The sequence below is a fragment of the Benincasa hispida genome, chromosome 9 (genome assembly GCF_027475165.1).
Source record: "Benincasa hispida cultivar pf3 chromosome 9, pf3_genome.v1.1, whole genome shotgun sequence".
NCBI classification, from domain to species: Eukaryota; Viridiplantae; Streptophyta; class Magnoliopsida; order Cucurbitales; family Cucurbitaceae; genus Benincasa; species Benincasa hispida.
The window spans coordinates 72108822-72128359 of record NC_143486.1 but is presented as its reverse complement, the minus strand read 5'-3'; the positions used below and the strand labels follow the sequence as shown (position 1 = coordinate 72128359).

The 19538-nt window shown below is 34.3% G+C and overlaps 2 protein-coding genes across 4 annotated transcripts; one reads left to right on the top strand and one right to left on the bottom strand.

Moving 5' to 3' along the window:
* Window positions 1-3950: 3950 nt before the first annotated feature.
* On the top strand, window positions 3951-5510 carry LOC120085018 (FAD-dependent oxidoreductase family protein). Its single transcript, XM_039040837.2, has one exon. The coding sequence runs from the start codon at window positions 4092-4094 to the stop codon at window positions 5319-5321; it is 1230 nt and encodes a 409-aa protein (XP_038896765.1). The 5' UTR covers window positions 3951-4091; the 3' UTR covers window positions 5322-5510.
* A 630-nt stretch (window positions 5511-6140) lies between these two features.
* Window positions 6141-18300, bottom strand: LOC120085742 (nucleoporin). Of its 3 annotated transcripts, none has more exons than XM_039041917.2 (10): window positions 18041-18300; window positions 17642-17775; window positions 16529-17120; window positions 10895-16395; window positions 8959-9841; window positions 8219-8865; window positions 7670-7814; window positions 7478-7559; window positions 7276-7387; window positions 6141-6503 (listed from the first exon to the last, which is right to left on the bottom strand). In XM_039041917.2, exons 2-9 carry the CDS (start codon window positions 17690-17692, stop codon window positions 7285-7287), a joined length of 8004 nt encoding a protein of 2667 aa, XP_038897845.2. In that variant the 5' UTR covers window positions 17693-17775; window positions 18041-18300; the 3' UTR covers window positions 6141-6503; window positions 7276-7284. The 3 variants fall into 3 exon arrangements, with proteins under 3 accessions (XP_038897845.2, XP_038897846.2, XP_090174067.1); XM_039041918.2 differs by having other exon boundaries at window positions 16533-17120; window positions 18041-18295; XM_090317941.1 differs by having other exon boundaries at window positions 16510-17120; window positions 18041-18291.
* Window positions 18301-19538: the final 1238 nt, after the last annotated feature.

The window sequence follows — 19538 nt, the reverse complement described above, 5'->3', positions numbered from 1 at the left end:
GAGTTTAATTTGGGCCTAAAATGCCAAAATTGGCCCAAATCCAATTAGTTTGCCCAAAGGTCAGACCTAAGTCTAATTAATAGGGCCCAAAAGTCAAGCCCAAGTCCAATTAATTGGCCCAAACCTATGAAGCCCATTAGAAAGCTCTATAAATAGAGAGCTCCTATCATTCCAATGGTAGTAATTCTAAGGGCCAGAGAGAACATTCTTCCATCAAGAACTCTTTGGAAGACTCGTGTGAACCGTTTTTTTATTTATAACCATTATTTAGGCATCATTGGAAAATCCTTTGGTTTTTTGCCTTTTAAAATTTAAGCTTATACTAAGATAACCAACATGTTTATAATTTTTTTTATATATAAAAAAATCAATATTTTAAAAAAAATTAAGTTGAAAACTAAAATTTTTTTAAAAAAAATAAAAAAAGTTTTGAAAATCTTGGTTTGCTTCGTTTGAAATTTGACCTAGAATTGAAATATTTTCTTTAAGAAATATGAAAAACATAGTAAAAAAAATTATGAGGAACAAGTATAAATTTCAAACACTAAAAATTAAAATGAAATTTGTTATCAAACGAAACCTAAGTTTTTTTTTTCCAAAATTGTTTAAAACAAGTTCTTTATATAACAACGTAAATATGTTTATCTTTGTCAATCTACATATGTAAATATCATTAAATCTTAACAATAATATTAAGGACTTAAATCAATATAAACTGTAGAGTACCTAAACCAAATTTTTACAACCTCAAAGTCATATATTAATTTTTTTAGTTCAATAATTACATGGTGGAAGATCGAACTATCAATTTTTTAGATCAAAGTCATTAATTCAATTATATCCATTGAACTATGCTTGGATTGACACAAAAGATATATATAATAGAAAAAGCAATTTATACCCCAAAATTCTTATAGTTGTATCAACTAAAACTAAAACCTAATATATTATCAATTAAAATTTAAACTTTCATAAATTAATCAAATTATACCTTTGATTTGTGAGCCCGGTTTATTTTTCACTTAGTTTCATTCAAAATTATCTCAAAATCACATTAATAAACTTATTCTCGAGAAATTGTCAAAAATAATACCCTCAACTTTCCAGCTTTCAAAACTAACATGCTTTTTGAAAAGTCGTTAAACTAGTCTTTTTTAGGCGAGATCGACCATCGAGATTTAGTTAAAAAATTTACTTTTTTTTAATTTATCATTTGGCCATTTTGGGTCTTTCTCCGTACATCTCGGAGAGATTAAACACAAGATTTTAGTAATTTTTCCTAATATTAAATAATCTATCGGAATCTCATACTATATCTTATATATTTTCAAATTTTCTCCAAATTCGATTATCTTTATCAAATATTATATTCAATTCTTATATAATTTTAGGTCAATTTATGTTTTTATAATTATATGAATTTCTAAATTTTCAAATGTTTTTTAAATTTTGGAAAAGATTAAATTTTGCAAAAAAAAAAAAAAAACAAAAAAAAAACAAAAGTAAGATATGAAAAATATGTAAAATCTCGGTATTAATCTATCTGAAAATTCACTTTAATCTGCCTGAGATTTATACTGAGATTTTATATATTTTCCATATTTTACCTTTTTTTAAAAAAAATTAATCTTTTAAAAAACTTAAAAATCAAAATCAATCATCTAAGATCCATCTAAAAAAATTTATTTAGATAATTGGTAAATTGATTTGGAAATTATAAATTTGACTAAAGATTTAAAAAATTACATAAGATTTTGATATAATATTTTGTAAATGTAATCGATTTTGGATAAAATTTGAAAATATATAAGATTTGGTATAAGATTTAAAAAGATCACATAATATTTTGGAAAAATTACTAAAATTTCAGTATAATCTCTCTTAGATGTATCTAGGGTCCAAAAGGGCCAAAGTTAGAAAAAATGGTTTTTTTAAACTAAATGTCAATGGTCGATATCGTCCGAAATGGATCAAGAAAAACTATTTGAATGAATTTTTTTAAAAAAAAAAGTGATAATTTTGTAAAGTAAAAACTTAAAAGTGTTATGTCTAACAATTCCCCCACAAAATCACACAAGTATCAATGTTGTGTGTGTATGTATGTAAAAACTTAAATGTTATGTATGTATGTGATATATATATGTGTATGTATGTATAAATGTTGTGTGACGTAGTTTTCAAATTATTCGATATTTTTTAAGATTTCAGTATTAGATACAATATTAAAATTTTCATATTCATTTATAGAAAAAATAATTTTAATTTTATTAAAAGAATATACAACTTAAAAAACAAAAATTCACAGATCTATTGAGCATGGTTAAAGTTTAGGATTTTATGAAATATAAAACTTAAAAAGTTTTGGATCTATATGACATTGTTTAAATTATAGAAATCTATTGCACTCAAATTTAAAATGTTACAATATATATATATGAAATAGAAAGCAAAAGTTGTTTTAGTATTTCAAAATTATAAATAAATTAAATTAAATTAAATTAAAAGCTATATTCCAAAACTATAAAGAAAAAAAAAATAAAATAAAAAGTGATATGTGCGTTGGGAGAGCTTCAAACTTACGATTATTGATATAGGAGCATCCCAAACCAACGAGGCAAATAATAAAATAGTATCTTTAATTAATATTATAATACAAATTTACCTCAAATAAATACAAACTAAATTATATAATATTAAACTGGAGTAGCAACTAAACAATACATATCTCTACCTCTACTATATTAAAAGGAATTATATAGAGAGAATCTTTACTTGTTATTTTTTTTCCTTATATTTTTTTATAAATTTTCATATTTCTTTTTGTCGAGCAGTTGTGACTTTTCGATTGTAGGTGTCTTACGACAGATTATGGTGGTGAATTTTCCAATTTCTAGTTTACAAAATAAATTTATATATTTAAAAAATAAAGTCTTAGATCGAATAAGTGCAATTGATGTTATCATGATACAACTCTTCGAAATAGGATACAATAGATGTCAATTGGATGCATACGTTCGAGACGAAGACAGTTACACATCGAATTCAATTCTTCCAATATATATGTGAGATGCACACGTAATTAGAACTACAAAATTGTCATAGTTCTATAATATATTGTAAATATATTTGTATATTATATGCTAAACATTATTATTTAAAAAATAATAATTAGAACTACAATATTTTACATGCATCACACGTATTTCTTGACTAGTATATATATATAGTCATGAATGGAAGGGAGAGAAGATGGAGAAAAGGGAGGGAAAACATTAAACTCATATTAGCTTTTGTTAGTAATTAATAAAGATTTAATGACATGATGAAAATACTACTAAAATCAATCTTCAAACTTAAAGTCAAATTTGAAAACTGGACTAAAATGCTATCAAATTCAAACATGAAAATTTTTCTTTCATATTTTATATACAACACGTATCAGCGCGATTTCTATTTCCTACTAAATTTACCCTTAATTTCACAAAACTTATTATTATTCACTTCCTTATCATTTGGCTTAATAAAATTATAATTTATAGGTAAATATCTAATGTGACATTTCTTTAGTGTAAAACAATTACATGAGTGACTGAATCTCCTACGTCAGGAGAATGAAAGAATTTATATCAATTATCGTTGAACTAATTTTGCGAATCATTCACACCTTATACTTTCGTTTCTATTTTATCTCCCTTTTCTTTATATCACTTCAATTTGATTTTTTAATTCATTTCAACACATTTTTAGTATTTATATTTATATTACATAATACATAATTACATATAAGCCAATGTTCATCGTATATGAATATTGATAAAGTGGAGTTGGTAAAGAGAGAATCAATTGAAAATATTTTTATAACTACTTTTAGAAAAAGACAGAAAATATATATTAACTTAAATTGTCATGGAACTAGAAAAGGTAATTAAAAGATGGAAATGGCCATTTTCGTAATTTCAGCGTACTTCAGCACCTTCCTAGAATCTCCACAAATAATTTTCAATTTCAACAATTCAACTCCGTTCCTCTCATCGGAGACTCCGTCGGAGAGAAAAAAGGAAAACAAATCCCAAATCAAATCGGAGAGAGAAATGGCTGACTCCGGCACTCAATTCGATGTAATCGTCGTCGGCGCCGGCGTAATGGGCAGTTCAACGGGGTACCATCTCGCTAAAACAGGGAACAGAGTTCTGATTCTCGAGCAATTTGATTTTCTTCATCACAGAGGCTCTTCTCATGGCGAATCTCGTACCATACGCGCCACCTATCCAGAGGATTACTACCATGGCCTCGTTATGGAATCTTACGAGCTCTGGCGGATGGCGGAGGCGGAAATTGGCTACAGAGTCTATTTTCCGGCGGAACAGCTCGATATTGGCCCTTCCGACGACAAAAGTCTCGCCGCCGTCGTCGACACCTGCCGAAAGCATTCAATCCCTCATATGGTCCTGGATCGTGGGCAACTGGCGGAGAAGTACTCCGGCAGGGTAGAGATTCCGTCAGACTGGGTGGCGGTGTGGAGCAAATACGGCGGTGTAATTAAGCCGACGAAGGCGGTTTCGATGTTCCAATGTTTGGCTTACAAAAACGGCGCCGTTTTGAAGGACAATGCGGAAGTGGTGGAGATTAAGAGAGATGAGAGTAATGGAAGAATAGTTGTTTCAATAGCCAATGGGGAGAGCTTTAGTGGAAAAAAATGTGTAGTGACAGTTGGAGCTTGGGCTAGAAAGTTAGTTAAATCAGTTAGTCGGATTGAATTGCCAATTCAGCCATTGGAGGCTACTGTTTCCTATTGGAGGATCAAGGAAGGGGCCGAGGCCGAGTACGCAATCGGAGGGGACTTTCCGACTTTTGCTAGCTATGGCAACCCGTATGTTTACGGGACGCCATCGTTGGAGTTTCCAGGACTAATTAAGGTGGCTATGCACGGTGGGCATCAGTGCAACCCGGATAAGCGATCGTGGGGCAGTGGAGGACGGCTACCGATATCTGCATTGAAGGAATGGATAGAGGAGAGGTTTGGAGGGAGGGTGGATTCAAGTGATCCGATAGCGACGCAATTGTGTATGTATTCAATGACACCGGATGAAGACTTTGTGATTGACTTTTTGGGAGGGGAATTTGAAAAAGATGTGGTGATCGGTGGCGGGTTTTCGGGGCATGGGTTCAAAATGTCACCGGCGATCGGGAGGATACTGGCGGAGCTTGCATTGAAAGGGGAAGCGGAGGGGGTGGAGCTGAAGTACTTTAAGATAGCAAGGTTTGAAGAGAATCCAAAAGGTAATATCAAGAGCTTTGCAGATCAAGTAAAGCTTCTCTAGAACAGCTCCTCTGCCTTTTGATTAATCTCAAAGGCATTCATGGTTTTCTTTGTTTAATTCTACATTAAATAACTCCTCAACTCTTTCTCCTACTTAGAAGTTGTAATAGTTACATTTTTTTTTTTAAAATTTCAATGTGTGGGAGTAGATATAAACCCAACCTCTTAATGACATGAAAAATTACAAAAATCACAAGCATGAAAATTTAGTCGTTGAATTTTTACATTGTTAAAATTTGGTCCTCAAATTTATAATAGCAGTGGAAATGAGACCCTCAAATAATAAAAACTTATTTGAAAGTTTAATTTTTATCATTTGAGATTCTAACTTCTAAAACTATTTTAGTTCGAGGTAGTAAAATTGAAAGCCTAAAAGTTGTAATTACAACTATTATCATACATTGAGAGTAGTCTTTGCAATTTACCTTAATAATAATGAGATAGTAACAAATGACAGAGGTGACATTTAGCATAGTGTTGAGAATAAATTCTACAAGATAAACTAGCTGTGCTTCCTGCCTTTTTGTCAATGTTCACATGAGCTGGAATTTGTTGTCGATTGTACTTACCCACATGTGGCTTTTTATTGCTAAACGTCATTAATGAGAAGTTTTAATGCAAGTTTAATTTACACTCATTAGTTTACTAACTTGTATTGCTACAACAAGCAGAAACATTTTATAAAATCATAACTTAAGGTTTAAAGAAGTGAAATATTATATTACACAAACACAACCATCCAATTTGAGAAACAAAAATTACAATTTAAGGACCAATGAGATGTAAATTAAAATAAATTGAAAAGAATGCAAAAGCTTGCTTATCTAAAAGCTGGAAAGCCTTTTTTAGGCTTTGTAGCAAAATTTGTAACAAGAATAACTATGTCTGGTACAATCTGAAAGGTTTTTCTGAGTAAACAAATTGATGATCTATACTTTGTAATAGACAAGGATTCTGTGATCTTTATTTGATGCAGCCAATCAATCTGGGATTTGCTAGGAAAAAATGGGGGAAATCCCAGTCGCTTGGATGAACAAAAAAAAAATACAAGGAAAAAAATAATCTGACCATTCTAATGGTAGTAGTAAACATGTACAAACGAATGACGAGCCTAATTATCTATTTGAGATGGAGGGGAACCAGTTATACGAACTCCACTCTTCGATTCAAAACCGATATGGACCTGGACAAGGGAGAAGGCAAAAGAGGACTAAGAATCTCCATTGATATGATGTACAGCATGTAACAAAATACGTGAACATACAAACTACTTCAAGGTCAAATAAGTAAATATATTTGTGAACCACCACAGAAAAGATGAAAGCTAAATTGTCAAAGATACCAGTAAACTTGCTCGTTTGTTTAAAATACCCTTATTCTTTCAAAAATTGCAATACATACCTACATACATATACATATAGATATATATTGAAAGGATAAAAAATTGCAATATTAACCTTGGCTTTTTATAATTTATATAAAATTGAGATTTGGAACAAGTTTGACAATGATTTATAACATCATGGTGGTGTTTGGTCCTGATTTCTACTCCAAATGGTAGTTTAGAAACACTTATGGAAGGTCAAGAGTAACATTACAACTTTTGAAGGCATATGGTTATTTTTTAGCGGGAGTTGCAAATATAGCAATCAGGCCAAGTGTTTGCATATATAGCACAATGCAAAAGAATTTGCAGATATAGCAAAATTCAGACTTTGCTTTCAAAGTCTATAAGTGATAGACCCGTAAGTAGAGGGTCCATATCACTTGTAGAAGTCTATCAGTAATAGAGTATTACTGATAGATTTTGCTATATTTGCAATTCTTTGAAAATATTGTTATACACTTAATTATTATCCCTAAAAGCGCTACCCGATGCAGTTACCCTACTTTTTAAACAAATGACAAAATACAGAGGTATTTTGTCTAATTTAACCAAAAGATGAATAACTAACCGATTTAGCTCAAACTACAAATGTGGCAACGAGTGCATGTAATATGGCCCAATAGAATATAATCCCCAGTCGTAATGCAGGTTGCCGCATCAGTGCCCGATCACAAGAAACCCTAGCAAAATTGTATACAAAATCATGTTACACACTTGTTCAGATTTTATAGATTTATTTAAGTGACTGAAAAGAGTATCTGAATGCCTACCAAAGACCATCAATCATGTCTGTTGCACGTCTTGAAAACTTTGGAACAAGTCTCGATGAAGCTAATGACTTGAAACCATGCACTACAATGGACGAGAATCAAAGGAACAGTAAGTTTAAGCTATCTGACAAATGAAAAAGTTGAAAAGCAAGGAGACCGTAACCACAATAATTTAGAATTTTAGAATTTTACCTTTATCATCATCTTCATCCTCTAATCTATTACTACTGCTAGCAGGATCCATATCAATGGCAATTGCAACTTGATCAGTATTGCCTTTGCGCAAGCTACGAACTTGAGGTGTAACAGAAGTACTGCTTGCAGCCCATTTGTTAATCTGCGCAAGAATGCATAAGGTAGAACTTTTCACAGGGTGCTTCGACACAAAACGGTGACAAAAACAATGTACGAAGAGTTAAATTACTTCTGCTACTTCAGGGAAAAAAAGAGAGAGAGAGAGAATTGAACAAAAGTAATTTGACGTGGATCTACTGGGGCAAACCAAGCAAACGTGTAAACTTTAGTTGATAAATTAGTTAAAAGGGAAAATGCAAAGGATTATGCACGAGGCTATTTCAACAGAATCGTGCAACATCAAAAATTGCAAGAAATTATGTTCCGAAGTAAAAGCGACAAGGCAGGTCCCTATTTCTAGGCTAACTTCCATGAACTAATTTCACTCAACAGGACGTAAGAAACAAAATAATCAAAAGAAAAGAAAAGAGCTACAAAAGATCTCACCAATGGTTCAGATTCAAAAATTTCAGGGGTTGCACTGCTCGTTCTATTATCATCTCCAACATCTTCAAGCAAGTTTAGTTGCAATTCCCTACGTTTCAGTTCTTCTACCTTATTCTTTTCAACCAGCAACAATTCGTCCTTCCTCTGAGATACTGCTTGAAGATCCTCAATTTCTTTTAGAATTGATGTTATCTTCTTCTTGAGGACTTCCTTGCATTCACGAACTTCGTTTTCCTGGTCATCATGACCTATATGAGACAGCCCCGCCCGAGCTCCCACCATGTCAAACCATGTTATGACCTCATTAATATCCTCTGTACTTCTGTTGCTTGTTTGAGTTGCAACAAGAGCATCATTGGTACATCTTGTTACCTCTTGTCTCAAAAAGGAGATTTCAGCATCCCGTTCTTGCAACTGTGCTTGAAGTTTTTCAACCTCAGTTAAGAGACTTTCAGATAGATGATGAAGCTCGTCAAATTTTGTCACTGTGATTGAGAGCTTTTTTGTGAGCTTCCCTCGAGAAGTTTCAATGCTCTCAAGTTCTTGATTCTTTTGCTTCAAGACTTTTTCCAGCTCCTCAATCTTGTTGGTCAAACCTTCCATCTGCACCTCTTCCTCATCAAGTGCATGCATTAATGCTTCAATTTCTGTGGACATCAAGCAAAGCCAGCCTGAGTATTGATAATCTTATGAAATATGAACAGTGGATATATGAAGGATTTAAGCACAATTTAACATACCTTGGTCTTTTGCTGCGAGCAAATCTGTGAGCGATCTGACCCTCTCCCGTAACTCATCTGAGATAGACAAACCATCTTGCATCTCCCTTAATCTCTGCTCCAGAACCTTTCTCTCACCCTCCACTTGTTCCACTACTTTCTCCAACTTACGTACCTCATCTTTTGAAGCTTGGAGATCAAGCGAATATCTAGTTGCAGTTCCTTCTGCTTCCTTAATTTGACCAACAAGCTCCATGCAAATTCCTTCCTTCTGGATGTCCTTTTCCTTAAGCTCTTTCTGCAAATTTGCCATTGCAACCTTCATTTCCCTTACACTCCCGTCAAACATTTCAGCTTTCAAACTTATAAATTCCCTCACTGCTAACAGCAACCTGTCAGCAATCATCTGGACATATTCCTCAGACAATAAATGAGTTTTTCGACTGCATGAAAGTTGATCAGGTGTTGTGGAAACAATATCCAGCCCCAAATTTTCACTAGTCAAATCATTTCCCATTAGTTCCCCTTTTCTATGGTCAACTTCCTTAATTGTAGATGTGCATGCTTCAAGAAGCACCGCAAAGTTTCTACATAAGATATCACCTTCCTTTTCTTTATCTTTTGCAACTGATTCACTCTGTTGCACATTCAACTCTAATGCTTGGACCAACTCTTTCTGTGAATTAACTTCTTGATAAAGTTCTCCCAGTATCTTAGATAGAGAGTCAGACTGTTTATGAATTGACACACAATGGCCATCTATCATTTCTTTCAGACCCCCAATTTCCTTCATCGATTCTTCTAGCTGATGCACAACTTGACTATGTATTTCCATTGCAACATTTTCATCGACAGGAGCATTAGCGTAGGAGTTCAACCAGGAATCCAGAGCAAAAAATCTCCCCTAAAAGAAAAAGAATCCTCGTCAATAAGCCCATTGATTAAAACCAACATAGATTTTCAGAAGCATGGAAACCAAAACAGAATTTAAACCTTTATTATGTACTATTTACAATTCTGACTACCTTATTTAGTTATTTATTAAAAACTACCATTAATTTAGGTTAAAAATCACTTTGTCCCTAAAATTTTCATATAAGTAACAATTTAGTCCCCGAACTTTACTATGTAACAATCTATCCTTGAACTTTAAAATTTGTAAAGATTTAGTCCCTATTATAGAAATTAATGTTAAGGTTTAATGAAATTTCATGCATAAATAAATCATTAAACTAATTAGAGACTCAATATTTTTAAAAAATACAAAGTTTACATTAGTTTGACATCTAATTTTGCTGAATTATTTTACGTCAGAGACTAAATTGTTACAATTTCGAAAGTACAAGGACTAAATTGTTATATATTAAAATTCAGGAACTAAATTGTTATATACTAAAATTCAGAAACTAAATTCTTACAAAATTGAAAGTACAGGAACTAAATCGTTACAAATCAAGGACTAAATTGATACTTTCAAGAAAATTCCAGGCCCAAAAGTGTTTTTTAGCCTTGTTTTTATTTAACTAACGTGTTTACCGAAGACTTGTGAGTGCATTCTGGGAGAAAGAGGCTAAAGACAAGATTAGATGCAATGAATAAAAAATTTAGAGAGTTATCCTAAAACTATGTTGCTGAGTTGAGAAAACCAGATTCAACAATCTCAATAACTTGCCCTTTTGTAAATTTCATACGTCAATGTATTAAAAAAATAAATAAATAAATAAATAATCTCAATAACTTGGATTTATGGAACTAGCAACCGAGCATGGATTTGTGTTATGCTATTCAAACCCACACCTTAAAAGCGGAACCAAAAGTTTTCAATACGAAAATCAAGTTTCCTGTCGTAAACTCTGAAAAATGCTTGACCCAAGGGGCAGTCTGACCAGGGGTCAGGTAATGAATTATGAAACGGCTATTAAGGGAACCAGGCAAATTTACAGAGGAACCAACGTACCTTGTCCTTCTTAAAGGCACCAGATACAGTGGAAGGAGAAGGATTGACCTCAGTAGGAACATTAACTTTAGTACAGGACTCAATAGCAGCTTCCAGATTGTAAAAGGCATCCAAATCCCTAGAGAAAGCATCCACAAGTAAGCCATTGATCTCACGCAAGGCCTCCTTTAGTCGATCAAGGCCAGATTTCAATCCCATAAATTGAGAAATTTGGTTCTTTCTTTCCTTCAAGTGGAGAGTAGATAACTTTTCAAGTTCTGAAAGAGCTTCAAGCTTGGTAGTCTCTGCTAAGTCTCTTTCCTTGGTCAATTCAGCAATCTCGTCGGAAGCTTTTACTAGCTCTTCTTGAAAAGCATCATTTCTTTCCTGAACTTCATTCAATTCTGCAAGAAGTAACTCTGCTGCTCTTCTGGACTTCATAGACTCTTGTTCAGATAAAAACATGGCTTCACGCAGATCAGAGCACATTTTTCCAACTTGTTTCAGTTTCTCGATGGGATCAGTTTCATTAACATCAACGTTAATTTCAATGTGATCTAAAGTGTTAATAATTGATCCCAATTTATATTCTTTTTCCCCTAAATTGCTTTCTGTTTCAGTCAACTGATTCTTCAGAGACAGATTCTCTGATTCCAAAGCCTCCACCCTTCCTGAGTAAACAGAGAAATCCCTAAACTTCTGCTCATAACTAGCAAGAGTATTTTCCTGAGATTTCATCTCAGATCTCAGTTGTTCCAACTCAGTGGTCATCTCTTCAATGGCTTGTTTCTGACTGTCTCGTAGTTGAAGCAAAGATTTTCCCTTCCGGACAGCAACATTTAGTTTCTCTCTGACAGACGCTGACTTCTGCTCCTCCAGACTTAGCAGTTCCTGCAACTCATCCTTCTTTTTATCTAAACTTTCAACCTTGACAATTAAAGATTCGTGCATCTCCATATATTGATCCCTCTCCTTTGTCACAACCATCAATTGATGCATTGCATCCTCTAGATCTTTCTTGAGAACGTTTACATCATTTTGCCAAGCAACATCCGCATCTATGCTTCTGGCAAGCATTTCTTCAGTATCAGGTCCATTCATAGCTCTCCCAGGCACAGCATTCCCTAAAGAAGATGCTGAATAATTTTGAACTAGCTTCATCACTATCAATTCAAGAAATTCAATACTGCTACTCCCAAAAACCAAATCATTCATATCCTCGTCTAGCAATGCATTACTTACCAAAGCCTCCAATTTCACTATTTTATGCTCAGTAGAAATTAATGTCTCCTGCATATTGCTTAATTCATTTTGTAATATTATGTTCTCAATTTCATTCTCAAAACTTCCAAATGATAGATGGTCATTATGATGATAGATTATTTCCAACTTTTCAGAGAGCTTCTCTCTATCAAGCAAGACTGACTGGAGCTCTGCCTCAATGTGAGAAATTTTCTTCTGTGAATCATCCAGATCTGCAGTTAAGGATCCACAATAGTTCTCTAAATAATTGACCCTCTGATGAAGAGAATCCCTATCATGACAAGCCTCTGAAAGGGATCTGTGCAACCATTCAATTTTATCTTCTGGTTCCATGGACCGCAAGTGTGAAGGAATATCAATCTTTTCGAGGAGCTCTTCCCATCGTTGGACTATAATATTCCTTTCCATTAATGACTGTTCAAGCATTTCATTTTGTTCAGCTAACCCATAAAACTTTGTTTGGAGCTCCTCATATTTTCTTCTCAAATCATCCCCAACATTTGCATCCGGCTGCACTTCATCTTTCCAGGCATCTGTAATGGCAAAATTAGCATCAGAGCCTGAGCCTCCTGCAACTGAACTCCTTTGATCCCAATCCGTATGGACTAAATTCTCGCCAGTACTTGACTTGGCTAACCAATCAATCTTCTCAATTATGTCTCTTGAATGAAAATTCTCTGGCAAATCAAGTTCATCAAGAATCTCCTCTATCCTCTGAAGAACTGAATCTTTAAGAAGGAATGATTCTCTTAGTGCAGTGGCAGAATTTCGAATGTACGAAAGCTCAGATTCCAGTGCTTCAACACGCTCTCCTGCCTCTGAATAGATTTTAAGTTTCATTTCAGTCTCGTGAAGCCTAGTGTCTTTCATCTGTAACTCCTGCAAGCACCTCTCCAGTTCACTGGAAGTCTGTGCTAGTGACTGCTTCAGATTATCCCGTTGTACAATCAAACTTTTTCCCTTGGCAACAGCTATGCTTAGCTTCTCTCTGATTGCAGACACTCGCTGCTCTGCTTGTTCCAGTTCATTAACTTTATCCTTTAATTCAGATCGAGAAGCCACTAAGGCTTCCTGTGCCTGGCTTAAGCTTTCTTTTAGAAGAACAATTTCACATTCATGATCGAGAATCAAGTTGCTCAAGTCATGCACACTTTCCTGCAGTTCAGTGAATTTCATCATTACGGATTTAGACTCTTCTCTAGATAAGCCTAATTGCAACTCAGATTCCCTGTATTTTTGTAAAAGCAATGATACCATAAATTCCAAACGAGAGGCAGGTATTTCAGCACGATCCTTCTCAGTGTCTTCTAGTAATAACACACTTTGAACATCTTTAATCAATTTTTCAATGCCAATAGAATCAAGGCATCTCTCCCTAAACTCAGCAAATTCTACAGTCCTATGTTGCAAGTCAAAGCGAAGTTTATCGTTTACAGACTCAAGTTGCAGTCTCTCATTAATACAATCCTCCAGTGGCTTGATTAAGGCCTCAAAGTTGCTGTAATCTAAGGGATCGCCCAACATCTTGAATTGCATGTTCATGTCACTTCCACTTACAGAACCACAAGAAGCAATATAAAGTTTTTGCAACTCACCATATATCTTATGCAGCATATTTACAGAAAACTCGGTCTTTCTAAACAAATTATCATATTTTTCATTTACTTCTTCACATAATATCCTAAATGTTTCGCCATTGGAGGCAGTAGCTTGAAGTTTCTCTCTGAGATCATCAATCACTTTCACAGCATCTATGACAGAGGCAGCAATGCAGCTAGGCAATTGGTCACTAGTGCAAAATTTAATGGCTGAAGTATCAGATTTCCCTAACGATTCATCAAGCTTAGCAAATGTTTCAGCAAGCTCCAATAAGAAAGAGTGCCAGTCCTTCTCAAGTGTCATTGTCCTTTCAATTGCTCCCTCCTGCAAATTGTCTAACTGATTACATATCAAAGAAACCATCTCATTTGAGCTTTGATGAAGATCACATAATTGACACTCCAACTCAGCAAGTTTTAATTCATATCCACATAACCTTTCAGCAAGCTCACTATTAGAATTTTTGTGGTGCATGCCATGTTGCTTTAAAGACTCGTTAAGAATCTCGAGTTCATAGATCTTATCACCAGCATCATCCACGTGATGTTTTAAGCATTCAAATAAAACCCCATGCTCAATGTTGGCTATCACCAAATCATTACTATGGTTCTCCAAAGCTTCAAATTTATCCTTGAATTCGCTCAATTTTGATATAGCAACTTTCCGATCATCACGCTCTCCCTTGAGCAACATAATGACATTCTCACTGTCCACGACCACTTGACGAAGCAGTACTCTCAAATTGTCCACAATTTCAATTGATAAATTAAATGAATCATTAGGTAACTGGATTTCAGCCTCCACCTCATGCTCTTCAACATTTACCTTTGATTCAAAGGCTTGAATTAGTTTAGAAACGGCAGGGGCAGCCATTTTACTGCCTGACCTGCTAGAGGTAGAATTGGACTGCAACCCTGTGATTTCCTTCTCAAGTTTCTGTAACATCAGATCTGCTTCCTTTAAGTGTTTACCCAAGGTTACAAACCCAAGAGAATCGTCAAAAAATTCCTGTTCAGTTACCATGAAGGGTTTCCCACCAGCAAGAACAGAAGAAGTATCGGGTAAACATTTCTCGAAAGTGATCTGGGAAGAAACATTTCCTTGAGACTTATTTCCATGATACTGGTCGGAGTCCGCATTTTCATCCTGATCCTCATCTTCTGTAGATCTCGTTTGTAGAGACATTATTTCACCACAAAGTTCTTCGATTTTAAATTTATGTATATCAAGACTGTTGCTGAGAAATACGTTTTCCTCCGTGAGTTGGTCAAGCTGCACTAATGCATCTTTAAGGTCACCCTCGAACTTTACCCGTTCCTCATGTTCAGTTGACAGTCTCTCATCAAGAACAATCAGCTCAGACGCCATTTTCTCGTTCTCATGAAACAAACGGTTCTTATCTTCATCAACCTTTGTCCTATCCTCTGTTACCAGTAGAAGGTTCTTGGTTAAGTTCATAATTTCTTCTTGTTGAGTAGCTACCAAGCTTTTACAATTGGCAAGTTCAACTGACAGAGTCCCATTCACCTGAAACAACTGCTCTCTTTCTTCTTCAAGTTTTGATTTTTCCTCTGCTACTGATGACAAACTCCCCATTAACTTAGAATTTTCAGCCTCCAGAGCCACCTTCAAACTCTTTAAGCTACTTAATTCTGATAATATCTTTTCATTCTCATTGTCATACAACTCCTTTTCCTCAGCTAATTTCCTTTTATTTTCGTTTTCAAAAGTGATAATACCATTTAATCTTTCATTCTCCCCTTCTAACATTGTCACCAAATGCTTGCACTCATCCAACTCTTTTGTTAATCTGAACATATCTCCATGTAACTTTTCCAAGCTATTCTCTGTCTCGCTAGTTCTAGAAGAAAGCTTTTCTATCTCTGCCTCTGCAGTTAGCAGCTGATCTCTGAGCTCCTCCTTCGCAATTGAAACATCCACAAGTTCAGATCTGCAATGTGAAAGTTCATCCACGAGGCTCTGATTTCTCTCAACAACTTCATTGAGTGAGGTATTAAGCAGAGACATATCATTGGTTGATTTATAACGATGGTTATCAAGCTCCATTTGTAGTTCATTCTGTTCAGTAATTTGCATGTTAAAGATATCTTTCGAGAAACTTGTTACTATCAACTCTTCTTTCATTCTCTCCAGTAAATCAAAAAATTTACAATCTTGTCCAAATGAAGAAAAAGTCCCTGACTGTGCATCCGAAGTTGCAGTCATATGTGCATTATGGGAGATAGAATTGGTATCTCCCGCATCAGAAATTTTCACACTTGTTTGTGAAGCCCTTTCGTGGCCCTCCGACTGATCTGCAAAATTATCTTCTGGTATATATTGCACTTGACACGTGCTTGAATGTATCGTAGCTTCTGCATGAACTTGTCTTTCTTCTTTCCAGTTATCTCTATTACTACTTGAACTATTCTCCATACCTAATTTTTCTCCCGGACTAGAAATTGAATAACTGTTTGATTCGGTTACAGCACCAGATACAGATACCACATCTGTTGCAATAACCTCTTCTTCGTTGCAGCATGTTTCCTTAAAAGTAGTCTCTGCTGCTGACTCACTCGTGCCACCAGTCTCTAGCTGCTTATCTCCTGCAAGCTCTGTTTCATGGACTTGACCAGATTGCATCAGTGCATCCTCCATGCCTATCAATCAAAAAAATAAGGATATATTTAATTATAAATGACTTGCACTTGGTTTCCCTGACCACGCAGTTTATTGGGACAAACCATGAGTAAAATACATTAGCAAATAAGTACCAAAGAATAAGAGGACAACCTACATCTTCCCTTGCTTGCAACAAAGATGTAGACTGTGAAGGCAACAGCTCTTCTTCCCTACATCCACCCCATACTTCAACTATTTTTCCTTGCTGCTCCACAGAAGCAGAAGAAATTTGGGAAGAGGATTCGGTGGAAGACAAATTAGAAATATGATTATTGTTCTCTTCAGCATCGGTAGGAAGGGAAGGTTCAAATGATACAAATCCAGCGGCCTCAGCATTTTGGATTGATTGATCACAGTCCTCCCTATACCCCACTTCCTGCATCGGAATCTCTGCCTGGTCAATTGCTGATGTTTCACCCAAATCCATCTCTTGCTTAACAGAAACTGTTGAATGATTAATCTCTGCTGCCAAGGAATGTTCTGTAGAAGGTGATGCTGAAGAATCGACAGTATCTGGATCGCAGTCAACACTAGATATAAGTACTCCATCAGTGGAATACCTCCCAGATGTGGATTTAGCAGCACCAGTCGCAATGTCTGCATCTGCATCTGCATCATGCTGTTCCAATTTACTTTTATTTTTTGATGAACTTCCCTGGCTACCACTGCCTTTATTATCCTTCTTCTTTCGGAACTGCTGGAGCTGATGAATAGAGAAAATAAAGGGGGGAAACCATAAATTTCAGTCTCCCACACCCAAATGGTAGTAGCTGGTGCATGAGAAAACAATTTTTTCCATTCTAAGGACAGAAAGGTCCTTTGAAGGTTAAAAATGATAAATCTCAATCAAATCAAATATATGTTCAGAATTTTGACGCGCAGAATTCTTCCAATCAATGTTCTTCACCCATGAACTAGAAACTAATACCCAAACCCAAACTTAAAATAATTAATATTCCTGGAACATAAAGGAATCTACCAACTGGGAGTCATTGGAAACTCAAGAAAGGAAAATAAAGGGGTAAATATGAAAATAGAGTAAGTAGCAAAATTTGGTTACCCAACTCGGTCTACATTAAACCCTATGAAATGAGCAAAACGAATTTCACTTTTGTGAAACTATCGGCTACAGTAATGGAATACTTCTACATTTTCCCATTCAACTTACTAAATGAGACGCTTGACATATATTTTAAAATAAAAATAAAAGGAACACGAATTTACCTTCTTCCTGCCTGCGGCGAGCAGATCGGAACGGCTCTTGTTCTTGTCCATCCGATCCACTCCGTTTTTTCCCCCCACACTTACTTAAATGGTAATCACCAATGAATCATTCATCTTTTCCAAGCACCGAAACTCTACACAAACAATATTTCATTCACAGCTCGTAAACGCCGCATTCATGTTTCAACACCAATAAATTAAACCAAAACACGAACTAGTTTCAAATCATAGCTATCACCAAATAACAAACCTCCTCCTAAACTAATCCTAAACTATTCCAAGAGTCGCACATCCAGTTTAAAGCAGAAAGCACCAAATCCTTTTAATTGAAGCGCAAAGCAGGAGAAAAATCAAGAAAAGTAATGAGAGAAAATGATTTGGGGGAAATAAAGAACAGACCTCGATTGGAATCGCCAAAATCAATTGAAGAAGTTGGAGATGGCTTTGGATTGAAAACAGAAAATCTTCGTCTCTGTTTCACTCTCCTCCTTTGTAATGCGTCGCTTTTTGCTTTCCAGATCTCACGCAAGCTCCCTTCGCTTTCGCTGGTGAAATGTAGAGTCGATGAACCAAATAAATTGTAATGAAAAATGAAAGAGAATAATAAATGGAAATATGTGTTGGCCTGTGTTTTTGCCTGTTTGGTGTGTGCCTAATTCTTCTTCTATATGACGCCGATTTGCCGTTTATGAGTCCTGATGAACCGGACCCGGCCGTCGGTGTGAACCCGGTTTAGTTTGTAAATGGCAAACACGTGTCGTTTCCCTTTTTTTTACAAATTACAAAAACCACCTCAACAATATCGTAGTAATTACAATTATACCTTTAAATTTTCAATTTTAAAAATTATACCCTCAAACTTGTACAAATATTTTGGTCAAATTGTACCTTGAAATTTATATAACTGTATTAATTATAACATTTATATAATTTTGAAGATTCAATTTTATCATTTTTGGTCCCAATTTCAACCATTATTATAATCTTGAGGGTTCAATTTAACAATGATAGAAATTTTGGATCTCAATTTTTACGATTGAAAGTTCAATGAGGTAATTACAATTATCATCGTACTTCAAAGTTGTTTTTGTAATTTGCACTTTTTTCCCAAATTATATGACTTTTTTTTAATAGTATTGATGTAAAAATTTGTTAGTAACTATCCGATGAAAATGACAAAATATGATTTATGAAAAATTAAGAAACAAATAGGAAGACAAAGATTTTTCCCATGTCCGTAAAAAATTTTAATTCAAAGTAACTAAAAGTATTTAGTTTTTTTTTTTTTTTTTACGGTAACAAATGTCTCTTCCATTCAATGTTTTTTATTCTTTAGTTTTGTGTGTGGTGGGAATATTTAAATTTTTAATTTTTTAGTTGAGGGCATCTGACATACCTAGTTAAGTTAAATGACTTAAAATCAGGTCAGTGTATACATATTGAATAGTGAGTGTTATAATTAGTTATTGATAGTGTTACATAACGAACATGATTTATTTTCGCATAAATATAACGTATAATGTGTATTTTATATTTTATTTTTATAATATATATTTTCATTGTGATGATAGTTTTTTTTGTTCAAGTTTATTTATCAAACTCGTTACTTAAAAAAAATAAGTCAATTTCAGCATTACTCAATCAATTAAATCATCATATTTTTAAATAAAAAATTAGATATGCAAATTTGAACTTCCTCAAGTTGAACTAGAAAAATAAATAAATAAATAAAAATTTATTAAACATTTAGTTTAAAATAATATATCAGCTTTATAATTCGCGTTGGATAAAATATGTGAGCATTTAAGAATAAATGTCAGCTATTGATTTTAGATAAAAATATATCCTCTCAGTATTTTTTTGTCTAATTTTTATTTGGTCTATAAATTTCAATAAA